Source organism: Elephantulus edwardii, unplaced genomic scaffold, assembly GCF_000299155.1.
Source record: "Elephantulus edwardii isolate Elephantulus edwardi_28Jun2011 unplaced genomic scaffold, EleEdw1.0 scaffold00530, whole genome shotgun sequence".
Classification (NCBI taxonomy): Eukaryota; Metazoa; Chordata; class Mammalia; order Macroscelidea; family Macroscelididae; genus Elephantulus; species Elephantulus edwardii.
The window spans coordinates 48,254-72,719 of NW_006400280.1; the positions used below are offsets into that span (position 1 = coordinate 48,254).

The window sequence follows — 24,466 nt, forward strand, 5'->3', positions numbered from 1 at the left end:
AAAAAAAAAGTGGCAGGAATTCATAACACTATAACTCTTGTATCACTGATGTCTTTATAAACAGTTTAGCAGCTGCACTCTGCATCACCTCTCAGTCTAAAAGCCCTCACTGGGAGACAAGTTCTTCAGATAGCCTGTAGTGATGAAGCCTGGGAAAGAAGAGACCATCTCACCTCAGTATCCGTGGAAGCTCAGGGCTCTTATAGATGTACTTGTGTCTATAGCCAAGGTCTGAGTGAAAGGGTATAAACTGAACTTTGAAGTCCCGGAAGCTCCTAGATGGTGCAGCAATGTTATAAAGCTGGGAAGAGAGGTGAACAGGGTCAGATCTCAGAGAGAGGCATCCTAGTGCAAGACCCTTTCTCTAAAGAAAAACCAGTCAGGGGCTGGTTCCTCTATAGAGGAACTACTGAAAAGATGTAGAAAAGGTTTATGGAGGGGCTCTGGCAAGAGCAAGGTTATTCCTAAGAACTGTCTGCTCTCATGCCTCTGGTCAGGATGCTTACTCCCTTGCTCAAGAAAGTGTCAAGTTCTTAGTGCAAAAAGTACCCTATAGTGTACTAATGTGTGCAGGGATGAGAAGGGACCTGCAGTGTATTAGTGCGGATAGTGATGAGAAGGGACCTGCAGTGTATTAGTGCGGATAGTGATGAGAAGGAATCTGCAGTGTAATAGTGCATATAATGAAGAGAAAGGACCTACAGTGTAATAGTGCAGATAGTGATGAGAAGGGACCTGCAATAAATCCGAGGCAGTCCTCTCACCTACACATTCTAGCTACAGTATTAATCCTGGCACCATTATCTCTGCAAAGCTGAACCAAAATTGGCAAAAGCAAAGGCTAGGGCACAGAGACAGCATGGTACTTTTGTTATTGACCCAGTCCCAAAGGCAAGAAACAGACTCTAAGTTTATACATTAACAATACTACATTTAGGGGATAAAAATACATACTACATTTGGAATGGGAGGAGGTTTATCAAGGAGTCCGCTTCTCCTGCCTGGTTCTGTCCATGAAGGAAAATCCTACCCAACAGGTAGTGCAAAAGGAGATTAGAAGCTGTTATTCGTGTTCCAAAATTCCTCTGCTATAAGTCCAGGCTGGGTTTAGGAGTCGTCGTGGTACTAGGGATATTGCAGCTAATGTTAGATGGGTCTTAGCTGAAAGCAGGGAATACCAGAGCAATGTCTATCTGTGCTTCATTGAGTATGCAAAGGCGTTTAACTGTGTGGATCATAACAAACTGTGGCTGACTCTGAGAAGAATGGGCATACCAGAACACTTGATCGTGCTAATGTGAAACCTATACTTGGACCAAGAGGCAGTCATCAGAACAGAGCAAGAAAGCACTGCATGGTTCAAAACTGGGAAGGGCAAACACCAGGGATGTGTCCCGTTTCCATGCCTTTTCAACGTGTATGGAGAACAGATTATCTGGGAGTCTGGGCTCTATGAGGAGAAATATGGCATCAGGATTGGTGGAAGATCTATCAACAATCCGTATTATGCAGATGACACAACCCTGCTCGCTGAAACTGAGGAGGACCTGAAGCATTTGCTGCAGAGGGTCAAGGACTGCAGCCTTCAATATGGATTGAGGCTCAATGTCAAAAAGACAAAGATTCTCACCACTGGACCAATTGACAGCATCAGGATGGAGGGTGAAGAGACTGAGATTGTTCACAGCCTTAGTCTGCTTGGCTCCACAATCAACACCCTTGGCACTAGTAGCCAGGAAATGAAAAGACATATTGCGATGGGAAAGTCCGCTGTTAGGGACCTCTCTAAAGTACTGAAAAGCAACGGTGTCACTCTAGAGACTAAGGTGCATCTGATACAGGCCATGGTCTTTGCAGTCACTTGTTATGCATCAGAGAGTTGGACAATGACTAGTGGGGATAGAAGGTGAATTGATGCCTTTGACCTTTGGTGTTGGAGAAGAGTATTGAGGGTACCATGGACTGCTAAGAAAACAAGCAGATTCACCCTTGAGATGGTTAAACCGGGCTGCTCCTTGGAGGCAAGGATTCTGAGGCTTCGTCTGACATACTTTCGTCATGTTGTAAGGAGAGACTGGTCCTTGGAGAAGGACATCATGCTTGGGAGGGTGGAGGGCAAGGCGCAGGAGGGGAAGGCCCTCTAGGAGGTGGATTGATTCGGTGACTGGGGTAATTGGGATGGGTGTGTCGGAGACAGTGAGACTGGCACCGGACAGAGCAGAGTTTAGGGTTGTTGTACATAGCGTTGTTATAAGTCGCAAGCAACTCGACGGCATATAAGAATAACAACAACATAGGCTTACTATCCTCACCTACCCCAACCCATAAACAGGACTTCTTAGCCCCTTTTTAGCAGCTTGATGGCAATCTGGATGTCAAAGCCATCTGTGCATATGGCAGTGCCTTCCGTATGTGCGACAGGGCCTTCTGTGTGTACGGCAGGGCCTTCCTCATCTATGACAAGGAGTTTTGAGTCTATGGGCCTTCTGTGTCTATGGTATAGCTGACAATGCTTTGTATTTGCAACCTGGCTGTGGAACCTACTGAACATCCAGCTTACACCCCAGGTGTCAGTGCCTCAATTCCATCTGCCCTTTCCTCCCTCCCAAAGGACTCCTTCCAGCAATAGTATCCTTCTCCATGCCTGCCTATTCCAGCCTGGTGCAAGAGCTTGTTCCCTGAGCAAGACCTGGGGACTATGAACCCTTACCCAAGCTTAGGCAGCAGTAACTCAAAATACTCACCTTTCTTCCGAGCTGGAAGGGCACAACTGGGTCATCCTCCGCGTGCAGAATGAGCAAAGCGCAGGAGATGTGCTTCACGCTGGGGCACGGGACAGAGGAAGAGGTGACCAGAGGGCACACACAGACCAGGAAAATGGGGTGGCACAGGTATACAGTTCTCTCATACTGGGGCTGGCAAACATTTTCCCAGTGGTGTTTACCAAGTTTTATATTTTGTTAAACTCTTTAGTAGAGGACCAAATATTGATTTCTTAAGTACTTCTATCAACATTTTTTCTAGCAAGATGATTGTTAGCTACCATCACATTGGTCCCTAATCCACAACAACCTCACGTAGGATGGGGCAAAACATGGCTCAGTCCTATACTATCACCAAGATCAGATGAGAAGTAGATCATTGGGATCCAAATAGTTTTCACTGGCAGATTTTTAAAAACTGATCACCAGACCTTTCTTCCCAGACTACCCTAATCTGGAAGCCCTGCTGAAACCTACTTGGCATCACACCACCACAGATCGCTACAGAAAGGTGGTATCTGCACATGAGGTGCACCTGCTAAAGATCAAAACCAGGTATCCCACATGGAAGACCAGGGTTCTACCTCGGAACCATCAACTGTCATTAACCAAGTGACAGTGTGAATGCAAACCCAGGTATCAATTTTTTCACCAACACCTAGCTCCTGTACATTTTTTTGAAATGTAAAATAATTATTTTTTTCAATAAACATATTCTTCAAAAGTTACAAAATAATATTTATAAACAAAATAATTTAGGTATGGCAAGAAAGTGATTACAAATAAATGTTACTAGGAATTTATTGGCTAAATACCGTCTACTTTACTTTGGCATAAATGGCATCTCAGTGTTTCATCTACATATATAAATGAAATACAAATATAAAATAATAATAAAAAGAAATCAAAAGATGTATTGCATAGGAGAAAATCTACTGTCAAGGGTCTGAAGAGATAAAAACTACAGTGCACTTAATTCAAATCAAGATTTGTTCAATTACTTCCTATGCATCTAAACGTTGGACACTGAATAAAGATGGCTGAAAAATCATTTTTTTAAAAATTAAAATTTTCAATTGATCCAAACCCTTATAGCTGCTATATTACAGAGTACCAGGGAACCAAGACTGAAGTGATCTAGAAAAATCTTGAATTAGCCCTCTGGTGAACTAGTGATCTAGGTATCTCCCGGACCAGCTTTCCAGTAAACTGACAGAAGGACAGCCTCCTGATAGTGGTCCCAGCCCAGCACAGTGCCTTGGTCCAAGGTTGCACCCACCCTCAGACATGTATCCAGCATCCTCCATATGCATTAACTATTTGTGCCATTCTAATGTGCTATATTCTATTGTGAGTTCAACACAAGGTTTCTGGAGAAGGTACTGATCCTTCCACAAAACTCCACTGCCATTTGCTTTGAGGGATTTTTCCATTCCCAGGGGTCTCAAGGTTGGAATCATGAGTGGTTGAGGGGGAAGAACAAAACTGTTTGCAACCCAAACTTTTACTTGGGCTCAGTGGGCAAAGTTGGAGCCAAGTAACAACTTTAGGAGGTACTTACTTCTCATCATTTGCAAATCTAATTCCACTGCTTGTAATGGGATCAAGGAAAAACCAGTCAAATCCAGGGAAGTATCGATATATCTGAAGACAATATGGAGAAAGCTTTCAGAGTATTTATCAAAAAATACAGACAGAAGGCAAAGATCAAAGTACAGGGTTCACAAAGCACAGTGATGACTATCAAGCTCTAAGGGAACACATAGATGAGAAAAGAAGACAAAGTAGGGGAGAGATACAGCCAAGGGTCACCACTCCCTACCTAGGAAAGCTGAATACCACACACCCCTACCTGCCCTAATGATTATACGCTAAAGGCTATAGAATTGTTTTCTTCAAGAGACTTCCAAACGGACTTTGCTACTGTGGTGTATGGGCTCACACTCCAGGTCCCAGAAAGCCAGCTACTACAGAGGTTGGTCTGCATATAGCCCTACCTCAGGGCTGCAATCAAGAGTCCAGCTGAGAGACCAGACTTCCAGCAGACACCAGGCATTACCACACCTGAGAAAAATGGGAGACTCACAGTTGTTTCTCCTCATCAGGGTTCAGAGAAAACTAAGATCAAAAGGGTAAACTAAAAACTCTTTAGGCCTAGGGCAGAACAAGATAAAGAAGTAAAGACAGGAGCTTTCCTAGAACACAGGGTGGCTGAGGAAACCCTGGGCATCTTAGGAAAAGAGAAACCTTCACCAGACCAGGATTTAAAAAATAAGGCTGAGGCTCAGAAGTAATTCTAACATGAATTTACTTAAGTTCTGCCACTAAATATGAGTGGCCCATTCTCAAAAGCTGATCTGTAAAGCAGCAGGGCAATCACTCATTCCACTGTCAAGAGACTGTCCTGGACCCCAAACCGCCACTCACCTGAATTGCAATGCCACTGCCGCCTACAGGCAAGGTTCTGTGACAATGATCCCCACCTCTGTAACCAGGCCTGTGACCAAAACTAATTTGGGGCTAAGTTTTAATAAAGTCTGTATTTTCTTAGAATATTTCTAATAGTAATTTTTAATAATGATTTTATTTTACTTATAACTATTTTAACAAAATATATTTTAATAATAAAAATTAATTTTTAATAAAATCTCTACTTGCCACTGAAAATGGATGGCTTTTTGCTTCTTCACGGATATTGGTGAATGGAGATTCCAATATAAGAGCATCTGGAGGTGTCTCTGGATAAAGAGATCATACAGGGAACACTGAGGTAGGCAAGAAGTTCTCAGAAGACAGAGTCTCCCCTCAGAGGACTCTCTGCAGCTCCAAGTAAAACTTGAAGGCTCTGGGCTACCACAGGCTGATTATGAGGATGCCAGCTAGACTCCTAAAGATTCTCTCTTTCCATGAGGTCCAATGCCTTACAACAGTGAGCCCCAGTTCCCACTCCATCAGCTCCACATGGCCCTGGGAAGGACACCCAGGAATCCTGGGTCCCAACATCTGTTTTCCCAGGATGGGTATGTGGTCACAGGCTGTGGAGCCACCTTACCAAGTACAGCCATGAGGGCTTTGGGTGAGCTTTCTTTTTGGGTGGGTATACTAGTGTTAACTAAGTGGAGCTCAGTAATACATGGAGCTAGGGAAGCTATTTAATGAGTTAGTTCCTGGTTTTATCTAGTACTCTGGCAAGTATGGGAAAGGCAGGCACAGGTCCCAAAATTCTGGCCCCACAAAACTGGGTTCATATGTTGGAATCCCAATGCAGAGCCTAGTAATTCTCCTGCTACTTGCATCCCCTGCCTCCAAGAACTTAGAATTTAGAGCCTAGAATGCAGGAAGTGCTTGAAGATAACACCTCCCAAGATAAAGAGCAAAGATGACACAGAAACACCTGCTAATGGGAGCTTCAGGACTCATAAAAAATAGGCCAGACAGGATCTGAAAGTCATGCTTACCTCGCTCACAAAGGCGCCGCACCAAATTTGTTGCAACCCTGCAAAGAAAGAAAAACATTTAGGTGAAAGATGGCAAAAATGTTAGATGAGATATTCTATTACAGAGTAATTCAAAGTAGGTGGAGGATATCAAGAGGGTCTCAAGAGTAATGGAGAGAAAGAAATGTTTTTTATTGTAAAAACAATACATTTTTTTTAAAAAAAGACCTATGTAAAATTAAAGAAATTTGAGCTCATATATGCTCAATAAGGTAATCTGAGAGAGACACAGTTACAAGGCAGCTTCTGAGAAAACAGATGCTCAGCAGGCCAGTCAGGATGCAGGGCACGCCAGGAGCACTCAGCAGCCCTCTGAGATTGCCTGACTTCCTCTGGCTGCCTCACTGGACAAAGACTCTTTTGAACCACAGTTCCCTTCCCTCAGCTGATCCATCACAATCAGTGTGAACACTGCTAGGTTAGGCAGAAGAATCTTACAAACCCTTCAAATAAAAAGCCTCACACTCATTACTTCAGAATCAGCTCACAGCTGATTCTCTACTAGGTTCTGGGGGGGCTATAGATGACATAGGAGGAGACTGCTCATCATTCTCCCAAAGAGCTGCTGGTGGATTTGAACTATCAGAGAGGTGTCAACTTTGAGTTAGGAGAGTAACACCCTATAGTTATGCCACTAGAGCTCCTTAAGGAAGCCCTTACAGCTAAGACAACTCAGCTGGGTCATATGGAGTTTCTATGCTCAACTTTTTGAAGAAATGCCAAACTGTCCTTCAGACAGTTTATAATCCCACCAACAGTGCACGAGAGTTCCCACTTTTGCACATCCTCTCCAATGCCCTACTAAACTTTGTCACTTCTACTGGAGTAAGATGGTATCTCATTGTGGTTTTGATTTGTATCTCTCTTATTGTCAGTGATTTTGAGCATTTCTTCACGTGTCTGTTGGCCACCTGTATGTATTCCACTACTAGGAATATATCCCAAGAAAATGAGAACTTACACACAAAAGAGATCTGTACACGAATGTTCACAGCAGCATAACTAACCATTGCAAAAACATGGAAATAGCCTAAACGTCCAACCACAATCAATGGATTGAGAAACTGGTAAATTCACACAATGAGATACTATGTGGCACCCAGGAGCAATGGTTTTGAAAAATACTACATAGTTTGAGAGAGGCTAGAGTGCATTATACTGAGTGAATTAATGCCATCTCAAAAGGACAAATACTGCGTAAAACCATTGTAAAAATAGAAGGATAACTAGTAAAACATGTATGGAAATTCAAGGAGCGTGGAGTGGTAGGGGCAGAGGGGTAAGGATATGTAGGGATAAAACAACAGGTTACATAGTTTGGGTGGATGGAGCATGGCAAGGAAAGGGTAAAAAGACAGGAAAATGATGGGCAAGGTCCAAGGGTGATGATTTTATGAAACATGATTCATAAGAATGACTGTATGAAACACAGTGTGAATGAAGAACAGTGTGAAACACAATGTATACTGAACTTTGTAAGCAAACTAATAAAAACCAAAACCCCAAACATGGCAGCCTTAAGTTATGTGCCTCCATAAAGCAATGATAGTTACAAGTTCATCCTGCTCAGGTTCCTGGAGGCCCAGTGCCACACCTAAGGCCTACTCCTTCCACCCAAGGCACATGGCTTCACATTGTTCGTTCTTGCAGAGAACAAGCTCAAGCCCTGAGAGATACAGCATAGTTCAGGTGTAAGAGAAACTGCAGGATGGTATTAAAGGGGTATGTTGAGTCAGGAGTGCCACTTCCTCAGAAACTAATTTATAAGTTAATGTATAAGATATAATAGTTACTGAAGTTCTTAGGGCCTGGACATTGACAGCAATGGGCCGTTTCAGATTCACACGCACAAACCACAAACAACACAAAAATGCTTCCTGCCTGAGAAGGTGGATACAAAACAGGTACTGGTTTCTTTTACAAATTCTTTCCTAAACTAGTGTTAACTATGTGGCCAACTCATCTGTCTCCAACTTGCACACTCGAAGCATCTAGACAGTGTATTTGAGCCACACCTTAAATTCAGGCTTGGCCCAACTCAGTGAGAATTTCATTACAGGGTTTCAGACCATACATTCAATTCCCCAGGGACACACACCTCCATAATCTGCTCAAAACATCTTCAGACAATCATTGGGTTGAGGAGTTAAAGCAGTTCAAACTCTTAATGATCTCCTGTGGTGCTTCAAATATTTGCTCCCTAAAGAGATTTAAGGATTTGAGGAGGCTAACAGTAGTGCAGGGTTGTTCTGGCACTTGTTAGAAAAGCTATTATTAAGAGATCTGTTCCTGCTAAGGGTCACATTGTAAGTTAATCACTCACTCAAAGCCCAGAGAGTGCCCCAATATATATATATGAGGAATTTGTAGGTAATGCTCACCCAGTGCCCAGAGAGTGACCCCAAATGTACACTGCGTTGTCACCACTTCTTGCTTTGATCCAGTCAAAAACATGGAGTGCATCATATGTCATGCCTCGCTCAGATGGCGTTCCTGCTGAGTCACCCCAACCTGGAAAGCAGGATAGAGAAGAGATTAAGACCAAAATAGCACTTTACACCCACTCCTACCCTCCACTATAGGTACACACAAATATACAAAGAACTACACTATTATCTGAATCCTTATCAAAAGGGCAGCTGACAGTGAGTGACCTTTCAAGGCATGAGCAGAAGACCACCATCTTTCCTGGTCTCACTGTTGGCAACCTGTTCTACTGAGCAGAGCAGGTAGTAGGGTGAGGGTGAATGGCTTATTGAGTGAGCTCTGTAACACTACCTTAGCACCAATGAGGGGACTATGGCAGTTAACCACCTCATACTGGTTCCTAGGTCTTTGGTTTACTGGCCAAACCTGAGGTCCCCTCAGTGTAAGTTAAACTCAATTTTGTCAAGTTGATTCTGACACAAGGTGATACAGTTCCAAGGCTACACATTTTTAAGGAAGAAGACTGACCATAAATCTCCTGAGAAGCAGCTGGTGGATTCAAAGTGTGACTTTTCATTTAGCAGTACAACATTCAATGCCCTCATTAGTTCATTGCCATCTGGATGGAACTGACTCATAACTAACCCTCCAGCAGGTTTCCTTGGCTGCAAATGGCATGGGAAGAGACTGTTCATGTTTCTCTTGAGGAGCAGGTGGTTGATTCAAACTGCCACAGAGGCATGCATGGCCTTTTAGGTGAGCAGTGCTACACCACAGACTTTAAGACCAGAGCTACCTGATTTTTGTTGTTGTTATGTGCCATTGAGTTGATTACAATCCATAGAGATCCTATACACAATAAATCTGAACTCTATGCTATCTTGAGCCAATCTCACTATCTCTGACACAACTACCCCTATTATCCCAGTTACTGTGTCAATCCTTCTCATTCTGGGTATTCCTCTCAAGTAAGTGTTCTAGAACCCCATTCTTCTCAAGGTTAGCCACAGTTGGTTGTGATCCACATAGTCAAATGCCTTTGCATAGTCAATGAAACACAGACATTTCTCCAGTATTCTCTACTTTTAGCCAAGATCCATCTGATATTGGCTATGATGTCCTTAGTCCCACAGTCTCTTCTAAATCCAGCTGCATGCACTTCTGACTGCTCTCTTTGTCATCTTCAGCAGGATTTTGCTTGTGTGTGATATTGTTTATCATTTCCACACTCTGTTGGATCATTTGATTTTTAGACCAGATCTCTTCAAGTCAGTTGGCCATATGGTTGTCCTCCAAATTCCTTGGCACAACCTGGTGAACACGTCCACCTATCTGTTTGCTGAACATATCAATTGGCATTCCATCAATTCCTGGGGCTTTGTTTTTTGCTAATCCTTCAGAGCAGCTTGAACTTTCTCTTTCATCATCATTTCCTCTTGAAATTCTGTTTCATAAAATTCTTCTGCCAGCCAGCTCTTTCTGGCAAAGTGACTTAAGTGTATTCCTTCCATCTCCTTTACATGTTTCTTGGATTGTTCATTATTCTGCCCACAGCATGAGCTCTGAGTAGCTTAGTGGCAAGAAGCTGCACTGCAATCCTGAAGTCACACAGTTTGAGGGCACCAGCTGCTCCTCTGGAGAAAGATGGGCAATCTCCTCCCATGCAATTAACTGCCTTTGAAAACCTGCTGGAGGGTCAACTATGGGTCGGTTCTGCCTTGAGGGTACATAACAGCAAGAAGGACCCTTAAATATTGCCTCATGAGGCTTGAATTTGTTCTTCAGTTTCTTCAGCTTAAGAAATGTTGAGCTTCGTGCCTTTTAATTTGTTGACTCCAGCTCTTTGCACATTCCATTATAATACTTTGCTTTGTCTTCCCAATCTGCCCTTTGAAATCTTCCATTCAGCTCCTTAACATCTTGATTTTTTCCCCTTGTGTGGCTTCTTGGTGTTACTGTGTAATATTCAGAGTTTCTTCTGGCAACTTGGTCTTTTCTTCCTCCTCTGTCTTAGTTGTAACTCTGATTGCCAAATAACCAAGAACTGTGTCAAATTACATCCCAGAAACCTCCTAAACTGGCCTGCTGACACTCTCCTACTTCTACCACATCCCTTTTAGTAATCTCTAAAGTAAGCAGGCCATCTTAGATGGAGAACGCTCCACTAAACCCCGAGGCATAGATGTGAGACAGGCTATAAAAACCCTGAGGCTTGTGTTGGTTACTGATCACTGTGAAGCAGGGTGTTCACACTTGAACTCTCCAACCCTATTAGTGCTATAAGCTTGATGAGAACCAGTCCAGAATAAAGGATCACAAAAAGTCTAAGCAGGCAGGAGGAGTGAAACAAGTCCCCCACCAGTTGGGTACAGGTCAGCCCAGATGGCCTGAATGTAATCTGTGAGGCTGGACCCTGAGCCTGCATCTGACTTCATTTAGTTGCTGTCCAGTTCCAAACAACAGGACACAAACAAGAAGCGCCAGAAAAAGATGAAAAATAAGGATTTTTTTCTGACTCAAGGCAGCTCTGACTTCTAACCTAAAAAGGGAAAGTGCCTTAGTTTCTTCCACCTTGTTGTTGTTATGTGCCGTCGAGTTGCCTGTGACTCATAGCGACCCTATGTACAACAGCCCTAAACCCTGCTCTACCCTGTGCCAATCTTATTGTCTCTGATACACTTAACCCCATTACCCCAGTTACTGAATCAATCCATCTCATCAAGGGTCTTCCTCTTCTGCGCTGCCTCTCCAACCTCCCAAGCATTATATCCCTCTCCAAGGACTGATCTGGCCTTGCAACATGTCCAAAAAATGTCAGACTTCAGAAGCCTTGCCTCCAAGGAGCAGCCTGGCTTCACCATTTCCAAGATGAACTTATTTGTTCTCCTAGTTTCACCTTAGGTAGAATTATTATCTCATTTATTTAACACAAGAAAGCCAACCATCTTTTTCCTCATTTTACTAACCTTCCTGGCATAAATGTTTGAAAAATACTTGTCATGAGCCTTCTTACTCAGCCCTGAATCTCAAAGAAATGCAACTGTCATCTTTAGCAGCTCAACTATTGAGGCTATTAGATGCCACCTAGAACAACTCATGGCAATGCTATGAAGAGACTCTGAACCCTGTGACATCCTCACCATCTCTTGGGCCCCCTGTTGTAGTCACCCTGTCAATCTATCTCATTGGGGATCTTCCTCTGTTTTACTGATCCTCTACCTTTCCAAGCATGATATTCCTTTCTGAGGAATACTGTTTCTACCATCTCTGCCTCCAAGGAGCATTCTGATGGCACTTTTTCTAAGACATATCTGTTCTTTTAGCAGTCCATGGCATATTCAGTACTCTTGTCCAATACCACAATTCAAAGGCATCAATTCTTTTGTCATCTTTAGCCACCATCCAGCTCTCAGGTAAGTCGCAAATGACTGAGAAGACGGAATCATGTGCACTTTTGTCTTCAGATTAACATCACTGCTCTTCAGTATTTTAGAAAAGTCCCTGACAGCCGACTTGTTCAATCCAGTACCAAAACCCTGAAAACTCAAGGCTTCGAAAGTGTAGCTTCTCCTGCATAAGCAAATTTACAGAATTTGTGTACAGAGATATGTTTCTAAGGCCCCTGTGGCTTCCCTAGATAACCCTGACTAGGGATGGAGTAATGTGGGAAGGCAGGGGAGACAGGCTCAGGACATCCAGGCAGAGGTAGATATAGACAAAATCAGAAGAACAGTCCTAACATTATGACCGTCACAGTAACAGTCAAGAAACATGTAGAGGGAGGCAGCTGAGAACAGAACAGAGAGTAGAGGGTGGAGGGTGGGAAAGCTGCAGGAGCCTTATAGTTTATCCTCCAGCCAGTTCCATCTTAGTCTACTGAGAGATGTTCATAAAGTAGAACCTTACAGAGATAAGTAACCTGTGAATGTGTACGCGAAGTGCTATTGGGGTCAGGTCCCCAGGAGTTTTTCCTACAGTCTAAAAATGTAAGAATACGAAAGAAAGTACTTTCAGCTCACTATGTATTTCACTCCTTGACAGAAATGCAAAGGGAAAAGGTAAAAAGGATGTCCCCTTTCTTTATTTTAAAGTCTGTAGTATGTAGGAGAGACAACATGGAAAAGAGGAGAAATCACTTTCCAGCTACTCCTCTGTTTGAAGTTTTGCCTATTCCTCAACCAAGGAGAGAGAACAACCACTTCAGTAGGTAGAACAAGCTCTCCCAAAGATGTTTCTTTTTTAGAATGTTTACATAAAAACTTATATATAAGGAATGAGAAACCAGTATGCTTAATATGTTGTTGTTGTTGTTATGTGCCATAGAGTCGTTTGCGACTCACAGCAACCCTATGTACAAGAGCCCCAAAAGTCATTCTATCCTGTGCCAACCTCGCGGTCTGAAACACATTCACTCCCACCACGCCACTCACAGAATCGATCCATCTCATTGAGGGTCTTCCTCTACTGCGCCGTCCCTCCACTCTCCCAAACATGATGTCCCTTCTCCAAGGACTAGTCCCTCCTTGCAACATGCCTAAAGTATGTCAGACGACGCTTCAGAATCCTTGACTCCAGGGAACATTCTGGCTTCACCCTCTCCAGGATGAACCTGTTTGTTCTCCCAGCAGTCCATGAATATCCATTCAACACTCTTCTCCAGCACCACAGCTCAAAAGCATCAATTCTCTTTCTATCATCCTTATTCACTGTCCAACTCTCAGATGCATAGCACGTAACTGCACAGACTATAGCCTGGATTAGGAGCCCCTTAGTCTCCAGTCTGATGTCGTTGCTCTTCAGTACTTTTTAGAGGTCCCTCACAGCTGACTTTCCCAATGCAAATTGTCTCCTGATTTCCTGACTGCTGTTACCAAGAGTTTGACTGTGGAGCCGAGCAAACTAAAACTGTTAACTATCTCAATCTCTTCACCATCCATACTGATGCTGCCAATTGGTCCAGTGGTGAGAATCTTTGTTTTCTTGATACTGAGCCTCAATCCATGTTGAAGACTGCAGTCCTTGACCTTCTGCAGCAAGCGCTTCAGGTCCTCCTCAGTTTCAGCGAGCAGGGTTGTGTCATCTGCATAACCAGGTTGTTGATGATTCTTCCACCAATCCTGATGCCACATTACTCCTTGTACAGCCCAGCGTCTCGGATGATCTGTTCTGCATACAGACTGAAAAAGTATGGAAACAAAATACAACCCTGATGGACCCCTTTCTTGATTTTGAACCATCCGGTGTCTCCCTGCTCTGTTCTGACGACTGCCTCTTGGTCCAAATATAGGTTTCGCATTAGCACTACCACTTCACAATAATAATTAAAAAAAAAAAAAATTAAAGAAGGGGGAATTACTGCTGAAGATAAAATTAAGTTTATCAACTCCTGAACTGGAGATGGGGAGAGTATTCTGGATTATATATGTTGTTGTTATATGCCGTCAAGTCACCTGCAATTTTTAGTGACCCTATGTACAACAGCTCTGAAGCCTGCCCTGTCCTGAGCCAGTCTCAATGATTCCGATACACCTACCTTCATTACCCCCGTTACTCTATCAATCCATCTCATCTGGGGTCTTCCTCTCCTGCACTGTCCCTCCACCATTCCAACCGTGATGTCCTTCTCCAAGAAATGGTACCACCTGGCCATGTGCCCAAAGTATGTGAGACAGAGCTTCAAAATCCTAGCCTCCAAGGAGAAAGTTGGTTTCACCCTCTCCAAGACAGACTTAATTTGTTTTCTTGGCAGTCCATGGTATCTCCAAGACTCTTCTCCAGCACCACAACTCACAGGTATAGATTCTTCTGCTGTCATTCTATACTAGTCATTGTCCAACTCTCTGATGCATAGCAAGTAATTGCAAAGACCATGGCCTGGATCAGGCATACCTTAGTCTCTAGACTGACATCGTTGCTTCTCAGTACTCTGGAGAAGTCCCTGACAGCAGATTTTCCCAGTGCAACTAGTCTTTTGATTTTCTGACTGCTAATGCCAAGAAAACAAACAGATTCATCCTGGAGAGGGTTAAACCAGGCTACTCCTTGGAGGCAAGGATTCTGGGGCTTCGTCTGACATACTTTGGACATGTTGTAAGGAGAGACAGGTCCTTGGAGAGGGACATCCTGCTTGGCAGGGTAGAGGGACAGTGCAGAAGGGGAAGACCCTCTATGAGGTGGATTGATTCAGTGACTGGGGTAATCAGGATGGGTGTGTAAGAGGCAATGCAATTGGCACAGGATAGAACAGGGTTTAGGGCTGTTGTACATAGAGTTGCTGTGAGTCACAAACGACTCGACGGCACATAACAACAACAACAACAATGTCAACAGTGTTGATTGGGGAGCCACGCAAGCTGTTATTGTTAACAACTGAGTCCTTATAAATGAAAGAGGCAGGCAAGAGAATCAGAGAAATGCAGTATGAGAAAGAATGACTCACCATTATTAGCTTTAAAAATGGACACCTCAATCCAACCCATGACTGTTGAGTTGGAACAGACTTATAGCTGACCCTCTCTCAGGTACACATGAGGAGACTGTCCATCTTTGTCCCTCACAGCTGCTGGTATATTAAAAAACCATTAGAGATATCCCTTAACTGGTAAGCAATACAGATATTACTAGAAGAACAAAATGATTAGGGTTAAGGATTCTCCCTGGAAGATCCAGGATGAACACAGCCATTCTGACATCTTTATTTTAGCCCAGTGAGATCATTTCAGACTTTTAACAACCAGAATTGTGCCACCTTAAATGTGTTTGTAGCTGTTTGGTATAGAAGCAGAAAGAAACTGACACAATTTTTACATCTAGCCAACAACTGCCCATCTTGACCACTCTCCAGCCCACACGTGGTCTAAACATCACTACCTTGCCCTAAGGTCAAAACAATCCAGCCAATCATACATCTCTCTATTGCTAATGTAGGACTGTATCAAGAAATAAACTAAAAGAATCAAAAACTCATTGCTAAGGAGTCAGAACCAACTTCCAGTGGGAAGTTGTAAATTACATGAGAGGAGAATGCCCATCTTTCTCCTGTGATGCCATTAATGGATTTGAACCAGAGAAATGCCATTTTAGAACTAGCATTATGACCAGCTGTGGACTACAGCACTTTGAGTCCATCAGAAAAACAAAGCAGCAGCACAAGGCACTTCTGCTAACATAGGCATATGCTGAGGCACCATTAAATGACTCACATCTCTGTCCCTTGGAGCTACTTCTTAAAAAGTGAGAAAACACCTGTCTTTGTGTCTAACGTAGTCAGAAGACTGCACTCAGGTGCCTCTTTAAGAGAAATCTTACCTCTGTAATCAAAGGTGACGACATGATAACCAAGGGAACTCAGCACCTGTGAAGTAAAAACAAAATAAAACACAAAACATTTCTGGCAATAAATCCAAAGCATTCCTGATAAAAAAAATTACTTCTAACTAAAGTGATGAAGTTTTGGTCTTGATGTCAGGCTTTCATGGGAGGAAGCACAGTGGTGATCTTCTGGGTTAAGGGACTTTAAACACTTCAGCAAGAGGGGCAGGGACCTGGCAGGAGGTACTCCAGAGCATTGACCCCAAGTTACTCCAGAGCACTGACCCCAACCTGGGAACTTCTACTATGTGGCTTCATAGGTTTACTGTTCAAAATGGCCTTCCTTCCTGAAGCCAGAGATTCCTGGGCCAGTCAGACCAGAACCTAGGTGAGCTCAGCAGCAGTTTCCAGAGGTTAATGTGAAAGTCAACTTTGGACTGCTACTCCAAGAGCCAGATCCCTTTGCCCAAGCAGGCTGGAGGATATGTGCCTAGGGGAGACATCATAATTGGCAGGACTACAAAAACACTGACCTACAACTGACAGTGCAGGTCTAAGGGCCTGTGAGCACGAATGAGAAGCTGTCCTGACTGAAGACCTGCATTCTGTTGACATCCTGGATGGTAACCTGTTAACATCCTTAATAAATTCAGAAACTCAGAATTATTCTGAGTTCTGTGTGGCCACTACAATCGGTTATCAGACCATTAACAGAGCAGTGCGAACCCTGGAAGGGATGGCTAGTGTAAGAATTGGCAGAAGTAGCTGAGGGAGTGTGGGAACATGTATGGCCTTTTGGAATTAAGATTTGTGTTCTGGGTGTTGCAGATGGGGACAGTTCTTCACTGTAGAGTCGGGGAGGTCAGACTCTACTAGTACCATGCTGCTAGAACTCTTTATATACTACAAACCAGGATTTCTTATAAGTTTTCAATGAACTTTCTTTTCTTATACTTCCATTTAGATTCTCATATCCCAACTCCCACCAACAGAACGTAGGGGCAGCACAAAATAACCTATCATATGTGCCATCACAGAGGCAGGAAGAAGTGTGGCCCCTACCACCACTCTGTGATCACCATATTAAGCTCCTCTCTTCAAGAAGCACAAAAGCACTAACTACAGCAGTTTTATTCATAGTAGCAAGAATATGGAAACAGCCCAAATGCCCATCAACAAATGAATGGATGGAGAAACTGTGGTATATCTACATGACGGAATACTATGCAGCACACAGAACAATGATTTTGCAAAATAATATATAGAGAACATTATGCTGAGTGAACTAAGTCTCATAAGGATAAATACTTCACAAGATCATTATGGTAAAAAGAGAAGGATAACTAGTGAGATGTGTACAAAAGTCCAAAAGGAGAAGAGGAGGGGGCCAGAGGTGAAGTATGGGGAAGGGGTAAAATCACTACGATAATGGAATTTGGTGAGCAGATAGGGATGAAGGAAAAGATACAATGGGGATCTGAAAAGATGGGGTATAACAGGCACAGATTCACGGTGATTAATATTATAAACCATAATGTATATGAATGATAATATGAAGCACAATTCACACACGTGTGAGTAAAGGAATGTGTGAAACACAATGTGCATGAGTCAAACACAATGCATATAAGTTTTTTATAATTACAAAACTCAAAATCAAATTAAGTATGAATTATAATGTTCTGGTGAAATTATATAGTTCTTTGAATTATTATGAAGAATATGAAAATTTATGTTAATACAAAGTATAAAATTATATTTATTTGCATAAAACCATGAAAAATGGTGTCTGAATACAGAAAATTACTAAAATGCAATATAAAATGGTTGCATCAGAATTGTGAATTGTTGCGTGAATTTGCCTTCACTTTTAATTTCATATTGGTTTTATAAGAATATTAAAATCTCAATTTTCTGAGTGTCATTACTGTCTCATGGTGGCAATCCTAAGTAAATGTATACACTATTCATGTTTTTTGTTTTTTCCCCATACAATCATTCCCATTTTATTATGGGGTTTTTTTTAAATATTTTTTTTTTATTTCAATGAACATCTACAGAGATTTTGGAATTCCATTCATTCATTGTTGCACTTTTCTCCCCGCCCACCCAACCCCCAGCCCCCTAAATTTTTTTATTATGTTTTACAAAACTAATCACCATTGGATTGTGACCACCACTATCATGTCTTTTCAGGTCCCAAATGGATCTGTCCCATTTCCTTTACCTCCTCCCTCTACCCAGAATACAAGTTTTCTATGATAATCAACATAAAAATGTTGAAAAGATTATTAAGACTAAAAAATGATTCTCTAAAAATAATGGATATGAAGTTTGTAAGCAAACACATTTTTTTTAAAAAAAGGCTCTCTATCTTTGTAGTCACAAAGAAAGCTTGCTTTTAACATATTTTGGAGTGAGTGATTATGGAGTGTTAATGATGAGATGTGTATAACCTCACAAGGAGACTTACATTTCAGGTTGTCGTGGAAACCCTAGTTTTGCCCTGTTTGTCAGTCTGACAAGTGTTTTCCCACATTTCTAACCTATGTTTTTCTGGTATATAGAAGAGGTAAGAAGGTGGAAAAGATTAGAGTGGCTGACCTGTTATCTGGTCTGGGGCAAAAACATCTATTTGGTTTGGGACCAGCACACATCATTTTTCCTAGGTCTATTTCAGTCTTTGTAGTCGGTGCATTTTCAAGTGCATTCCAGGAAGCAGGAAGCCTTAACTATATAGGCCTCATTTTAATATCTTTCCTATGGTGGCACCATGGCAGGAAGCAACAACCAACATTGAGTCTGTCCATCTAGTAACCTACATTATTGCGTATACAGAAATACTGTACATTCAACATTTTTTTTTTAAATTTGCTTATTTTTATTAATTTTTTAATAAAAACATCTCATTCAGATTAGAAACTCAGGAAAACACATGCCAATTTTTAAACTGAGTAAAGTTTACAAGTCATACTTGTTTTTCATTCAATCATTTGTAATCATTGTTTCATAACAATTACCATTGACTAATATAACTAACTACAAAGTCTAATCAACTCCTTATTGTCTATTGCTTTTCCCTTGACCCTATTTATTAATTTTTACTTCCTCCTTCTTCTCTTCCCATCCCTCATAGAAATCCAAGAATGATTCTGTGTGTATATTATTCCTTAACTTTTTCAAACAGTGGCCCTCTACCATAATAATCTTTCTCAACTGACTTATGTTACTAATCATAATTTCCTTTAAATCCATAAATGTTGTACAGAGTTTCACATTTTTTAGAAATATATAACATGCTGTGGTGTGGACGTATCATAGTTTCTTCAGCCATTCATCTGCTGAGACACACTCAGATTGTATCCATGTCTTTGTGATTGTAAATAATGTCGTAATGAGCATGGGTGTGTTTGAAGCCCTGTTTATTTTGCAGCTTTTCGTTCTTTTGAATATATATCTAGTAGTGCGATAGCTAAATCAAGTGGTATTTATATTCCTAATTTTCTAAGGAAGTACCAAACTGTTTTTCCTACTGGCAGCACCATTTTTACATTCTTACCAGCAGTATTTGAGAATTCCAGTCTTTTCACATCCTCAATCCAGAGTTTTAGTCTCCTTGTTCTGTTTCCTACACTGCTAGCAAATGTAGGTGCCCATTTGAGGGAAGTTTGAAAGGAGCAGATGTAGATGACACCTCAACACTACTGATGAGGAACAGAGCTGGTAGAAAGGTGGGCACCTGTATCAGTGAGATGCCATACTGTATCAAAGGGGTCTTGTTGACATTTTCACTCAGTTAGCTGAAGTGTCTGAGACTGAGGGTTTATGCTGTATGGGATATGGAAATGTCTAAGCCAGCACCAATCTATGACTCTTTCACCAGCAGTGCAGCATAGCTGCCTGACCACAGAGCTTTATTTCTTATGCTTATGACTATCACACTTAAAAGCCATTTCAAACGCTTTATGTAATTTGTCAATAATAAAGATATGATCCACAAAATTAAACATCAAATAAATAAAAATCAACTTCCTAATTTTGACTTGCTTCTGTTCTAGCTCTCTAAAATAGTGGATGAAAGGTATGGTCTGTATTTCACATGCACAGTTTCATCCTGTGCCTATGCCTTACCTTGTAAAGCTCCACACGGTGGTCCCCTCCCCTAGGATGTCAGGGGGGAAAAAAAACAAGAAAGCATCTATTAGCATATCTTCTTGAATGGTGAAGCCAGAGTCTTGTAGGGTCTGGAGCTTTTGACACATAGTCCTAAATGACATACTGGAGAAGGGTGGATATGGACAAATGTTCATTCTGTTACTTGAAGCCAAATCAGACTTGCATCTGACAATGCTGTGTCAATCAAGGGACAGACTTTGTACTCTGGGGGAGATTTCATAAATAAGCTTTTAGATATTTTTTTTTTCTGGAATGCTGCTGCTGTTGTTATGTGCTGAAAAGTTGGACCTACTCATGGCTGACCCTCCAGTGAGTTTTTAGAGGCAGTAAACTGCATCAGAAGAGAATGCCCATTTTTCTCCCAGGGAGCAACTGGCAGATTAGCGGCCCAGTTCCTTCTCACCAAGCCAGCAGAGCTCCCTTTAAGAGGTCACTCATATGTATATTTTGGAAACAGGAGCGGCAATCACTTCCTAAAACAACAGGCCTCTAGAAACTCTGTGAACTTTGAGAAACGACAATAGTTATAGAAAGGCTTCAGGTCTTTTGTTCATAGGGTCGCTATGTGTTGTGCTCTAATCAATGGCAATCAACAACAACATATGTATATAGAATACAAAATGTAACAGGTAAAAAAGGATAAACCTGACTTCCTCTTGCCTAATGGGAATACACTTACCTCCCTCATTTTCCTGTATGTACAGAAAAACCCATGAACAAAGAAGCAAGTCCATATTTACTTTAACACATACATGAACCGCATCATTCACACCTTCTATAGCTTGTCCTTTTAATTTAAAAACTCTTATTCTAACTTCCAGTACATTCTTTTTAGCTACTAGTCATGCTGCTTAGATCATTCTAATTGCATTTTGCATGTTTTATTTTTGCAGTTTCCCTCTTGTTGCAGTGGCCACCAGCACGTATGTCCTCTTAATGTTATGTGTGCCCCACATGTGAGATGCATTAATTCAAGTGGAGCTCAAGGTGTATACAACTGTCATCATGGCAGTTACAGTCACCAAATCCTTCTTCCAAACAGTTCTAGCTGTAGCAGTTTTGGTTTTTATACCATGTAATTAACTGAACTTCATTCACAATAAATACAATGCTTTCTCATTTATATAATGTCAAAAGAGAAGATAATAGCAGAAAGCTTGCTTTGATTTGGGGTTTTCCTATAAAAGCCAAACATGCAATTTAATGAAATCCCAGATCAAAATTCATCCATTAGCAAGCTTTTGTACATTCAAAGTTGCAAATCTTTTCTATTTTGCTAGAAACCAGACTTACTAAACTTGCATCTCACTTTAATTTCTGTAAAGGGGGAAGGCCAAGTTTCAAAAATTAAGATTAGCCAACAGCTAATATACCTTTCTCTTTTCTTTTTAGCAAAAGCCCTAGTAGCATAGTGTGTAACATACTGGGCTGCTAACCAAAAGGTTAGCAGTATGAATCCACCAGCTGCTCTGAGAGAGAAAGCTAGGGAGTCACTAAGAGTGAGAATAGACTGAAAGAGGTGGCTGAGTGGTTAAGACAACAGATTACTCATCTATTGTTCTCTGCACATGTGGGTTCATAGCCCATCCTCATCAGTCATATTTTATAAGTGACTCTTAAAGAACTATGTGGCTTAGTGGTAACGAATTACACTGCCAATGCAAAGGTACACAGTTCAAATGCACTAGCTGCTCTGAGGAAGAAGGGAAATCTCTCACGTGATTTATAGCCTCTGAAAACACATTGGAGGTCAGCTATAGGTCAGTTCTGACTAATTTTGATTAGTTTTAAAAGTAGCAAGGGAGCTCTGGTGGCCTAGTGGCAAGAAGCTGCACTGTAATCTCAGAGGTATGCAGTTCGAATCCACCAGATGCTCTTCTGGAGAAGAAGGAGCAATCTCCTCCTGTACCAGTCAGATCCGATTTGACGGTACAAACACAAAAATAATAAAATTAAAAAAAAAAAAATAAGATAGCCAAGATGTGAAAACAATCTCATTTTACTGCTTCTAGAGGAAAGGAAATTAAAAGGACAAAAGCTGAAATAAATGAGATAGAAAACAGAAAAACAACTGAAACCAGTAAGATTAAGATTAGGAGATGATTTTTTTAAAAGGTCAATAAAAACCGACAAGCCATTGGCAAACTTAACAAAAGAAGAAAAAAAAGAGAAGACACAGGTAACTTAAATAAGAAATGACAGAGGTGACATCAAAACAAAAAAATTTGTATTATCTGAATACTATGAAAAGTTATACTCTTGATAAATATGAAAACCTAGAGGTTTCATATCATTGAAACTCATGCCCTACCCAGATTGACAGAGACAGATACAGACCATTTGAAGAGACCCATCATGAAAGAAAAAATTAAAAAGATCACAAAAAGACTTCCTGACAAAAAAATTTCTTCATAGCTGAATTTTAACAAATATTCAGAGATCTATCACCAATTCTACTTAAATTATTTTTAAAACTAGAAAAGAAGAAATACAAAAGGTTATTATAAAGACAGAGGAAGAGGAAAAGGCCAAAAGTGATGTCAGAAGAAATTCTAAATATTGCACTAGAGCACCATGAAGTCAAAACAAAAGAAAGAAACCAAGATGATAAGGTACTGAACAGAAGCTTTCAAAGGGCAGCACAGAAAAGCAAAGCAAAATATTATAATGGAATGTGAAAAGAGCTAGAGTCTGAAAATCAAAAGGGATGAACTCACTTAGCATTTCTTAAGCTGAAGGAACTGAAGGACACATTCAAGCCACGAACTGCAATACATCAGGATGCTGTAAGTAGAATGTTGGATGACCCAGGGAGCATCAAAACAAGATGGAAAGAGTACAGAGTCACTATACCAAAAAAAGAATTGGCTGGCACAGAAGAATTTCATGAAATAACATATGATCAAGAACCTACAGTAATAAAGGAGGAAGTTCAAGCTGCTCTGAAGGAAATGGAAAAAAAGAACCAAGCCTCCAGGAATTGACAGTATACTAACTGACATATTTCCATAAACATGCTGCTCTGGACATGCTCACCAGGTTAGGCCAAGAAATCTGGAGAACAACCTGGCCAACTGAATGAAAGAGATCCCTATTTGTTTCTATTCCAAATAAAGGAAAAACAGTGTGGAAATTATCAATCCCAATATAGATTCCAAATTCATTTTTCAAACAGAGAGAAAAAGCAATTAGCAAGATCATTTGGAGAAGGAAGAGACCTCAAATAAGCAAAGCATTTCTGAAAGACAAGAAGGAAGTGGAAGGCATAACACTCCCTGATCTCAAAACCTACTACACAGGTGTAATAACCAAAACAGCATGATAGTGCTACAATGACTAATGGAACAGAATCGAGAATCCTGAAATTAATCCATTTATCTATGGTCAGTGATATTCAACAAGGAAACAAAATGTATCAAATGGAGAAATGACAACCTCTTCAACAAATGGTACTGGAAAAACTGGACTATTACCTGTAGAAAGATGAAGCAGGATGCACACCTCCCACCATATGCAAAAAATCAACTCAAGGTGGATTAGAGTCCTAGGGGTAAAGCCCCAAACCATAAAGATTATAAGAGACAAAGCAGGGCCAAGCTTAGAAGACCTAGCCAATAGGATAAAAAAGCTGACAATAAGCCAGAAATCCACCGTCAGGAGAGGATAAATCTGATGAATGGGACCTTCTTAAAATTAAATCCCTGTGGGCATCAAAAACTTTTTTGATGAAACTTTTTTTAGGATGAAAAGTCCTTTTTACAACAAGGTGGAAAGTCCTACTGACTGGGGAAAAAAAACCATTTGGCAACACCATCTCAGACAAGGGTCTCCTAACAAGTTTACAGAATACAACAGGGTCTCGAGTTGCAATACTTAATGATGCTTTGGGTAGAATATTAAATGATCCAGGTAGCATTAAAAGAAGATGGAAATCTGTTGGATACTTCTCTAGATCTGAACATTCAGATTGACATACACTAGGAAGAAGGATTGGCCATCCACTTCCAAAATAGCAGGCCTCTGAAAACCCTATGTACATGCTCCTTGGAGGCAAGGATTCTGAGGCTTCGTCTGACATACTTTGGTCATGCTGTAAGGAGAGACCAGTCCTTGGAGAAGGACATCATGCTTGGGAGGGTGGACGGCAGGCGCAGGAGGGGAAGACCCTCTGGGAGATGGATTGATTCTGTGACTGGGGCAATCGGAATGAGTGTGTCGGAGACAATGAGATTGGCACAGGACAGAGCAGAGTTGAGAGCTGTTGTACATAGGGTCGCTATGAGTTGCAAGGTC

General features: G+C 41.3%; 1 protein-coding gene across 1 annotated transcript in view; it reads right to left on the minus strand.

Annotated features, from left to right (window-relative positions):
- Positions 1-169: 169 nt before the first annotated feature.
- LOC102871617 (monoacylglycerol lipase ABHD12-like) overlaps positions 170-24,466 on the minus strand; it is a 165,947-nt gene continuing 141,650 nt past the window's right edge. The window contains exons 5-12 of the mRNA XM_006903189.1: positions 20,129-20,159; positions 15,995-16,040; positions 8,641-8,770; positions 6,221-6,258; positions 5,421-5,500; positions 4,324-4,406; positions 2,745-2,823; positions 170-301 (exon numbers count right to left, since the gene is read on the minus strand). Of these exons, the coding sequence (XP_006903251.1) occupies positions 170-301; positions 2,745-2,823; positions 4,324-4,406; positions 5,421-5,500; positions 6,221-6,258; positions 8,641-8,770; positions 15,995-16,040; positions 20,129-20,159 (619 nt within the window). The remainder of the gene's footprint in view (positions 302-2,744; positions 2,824-4,323; positions 4,407-5,420; positions 5,501-6,220; positions 6,259-8,640; positions 8,771-15,994; positions 16,041-20,128; positions 20,160-24,466) is intronic.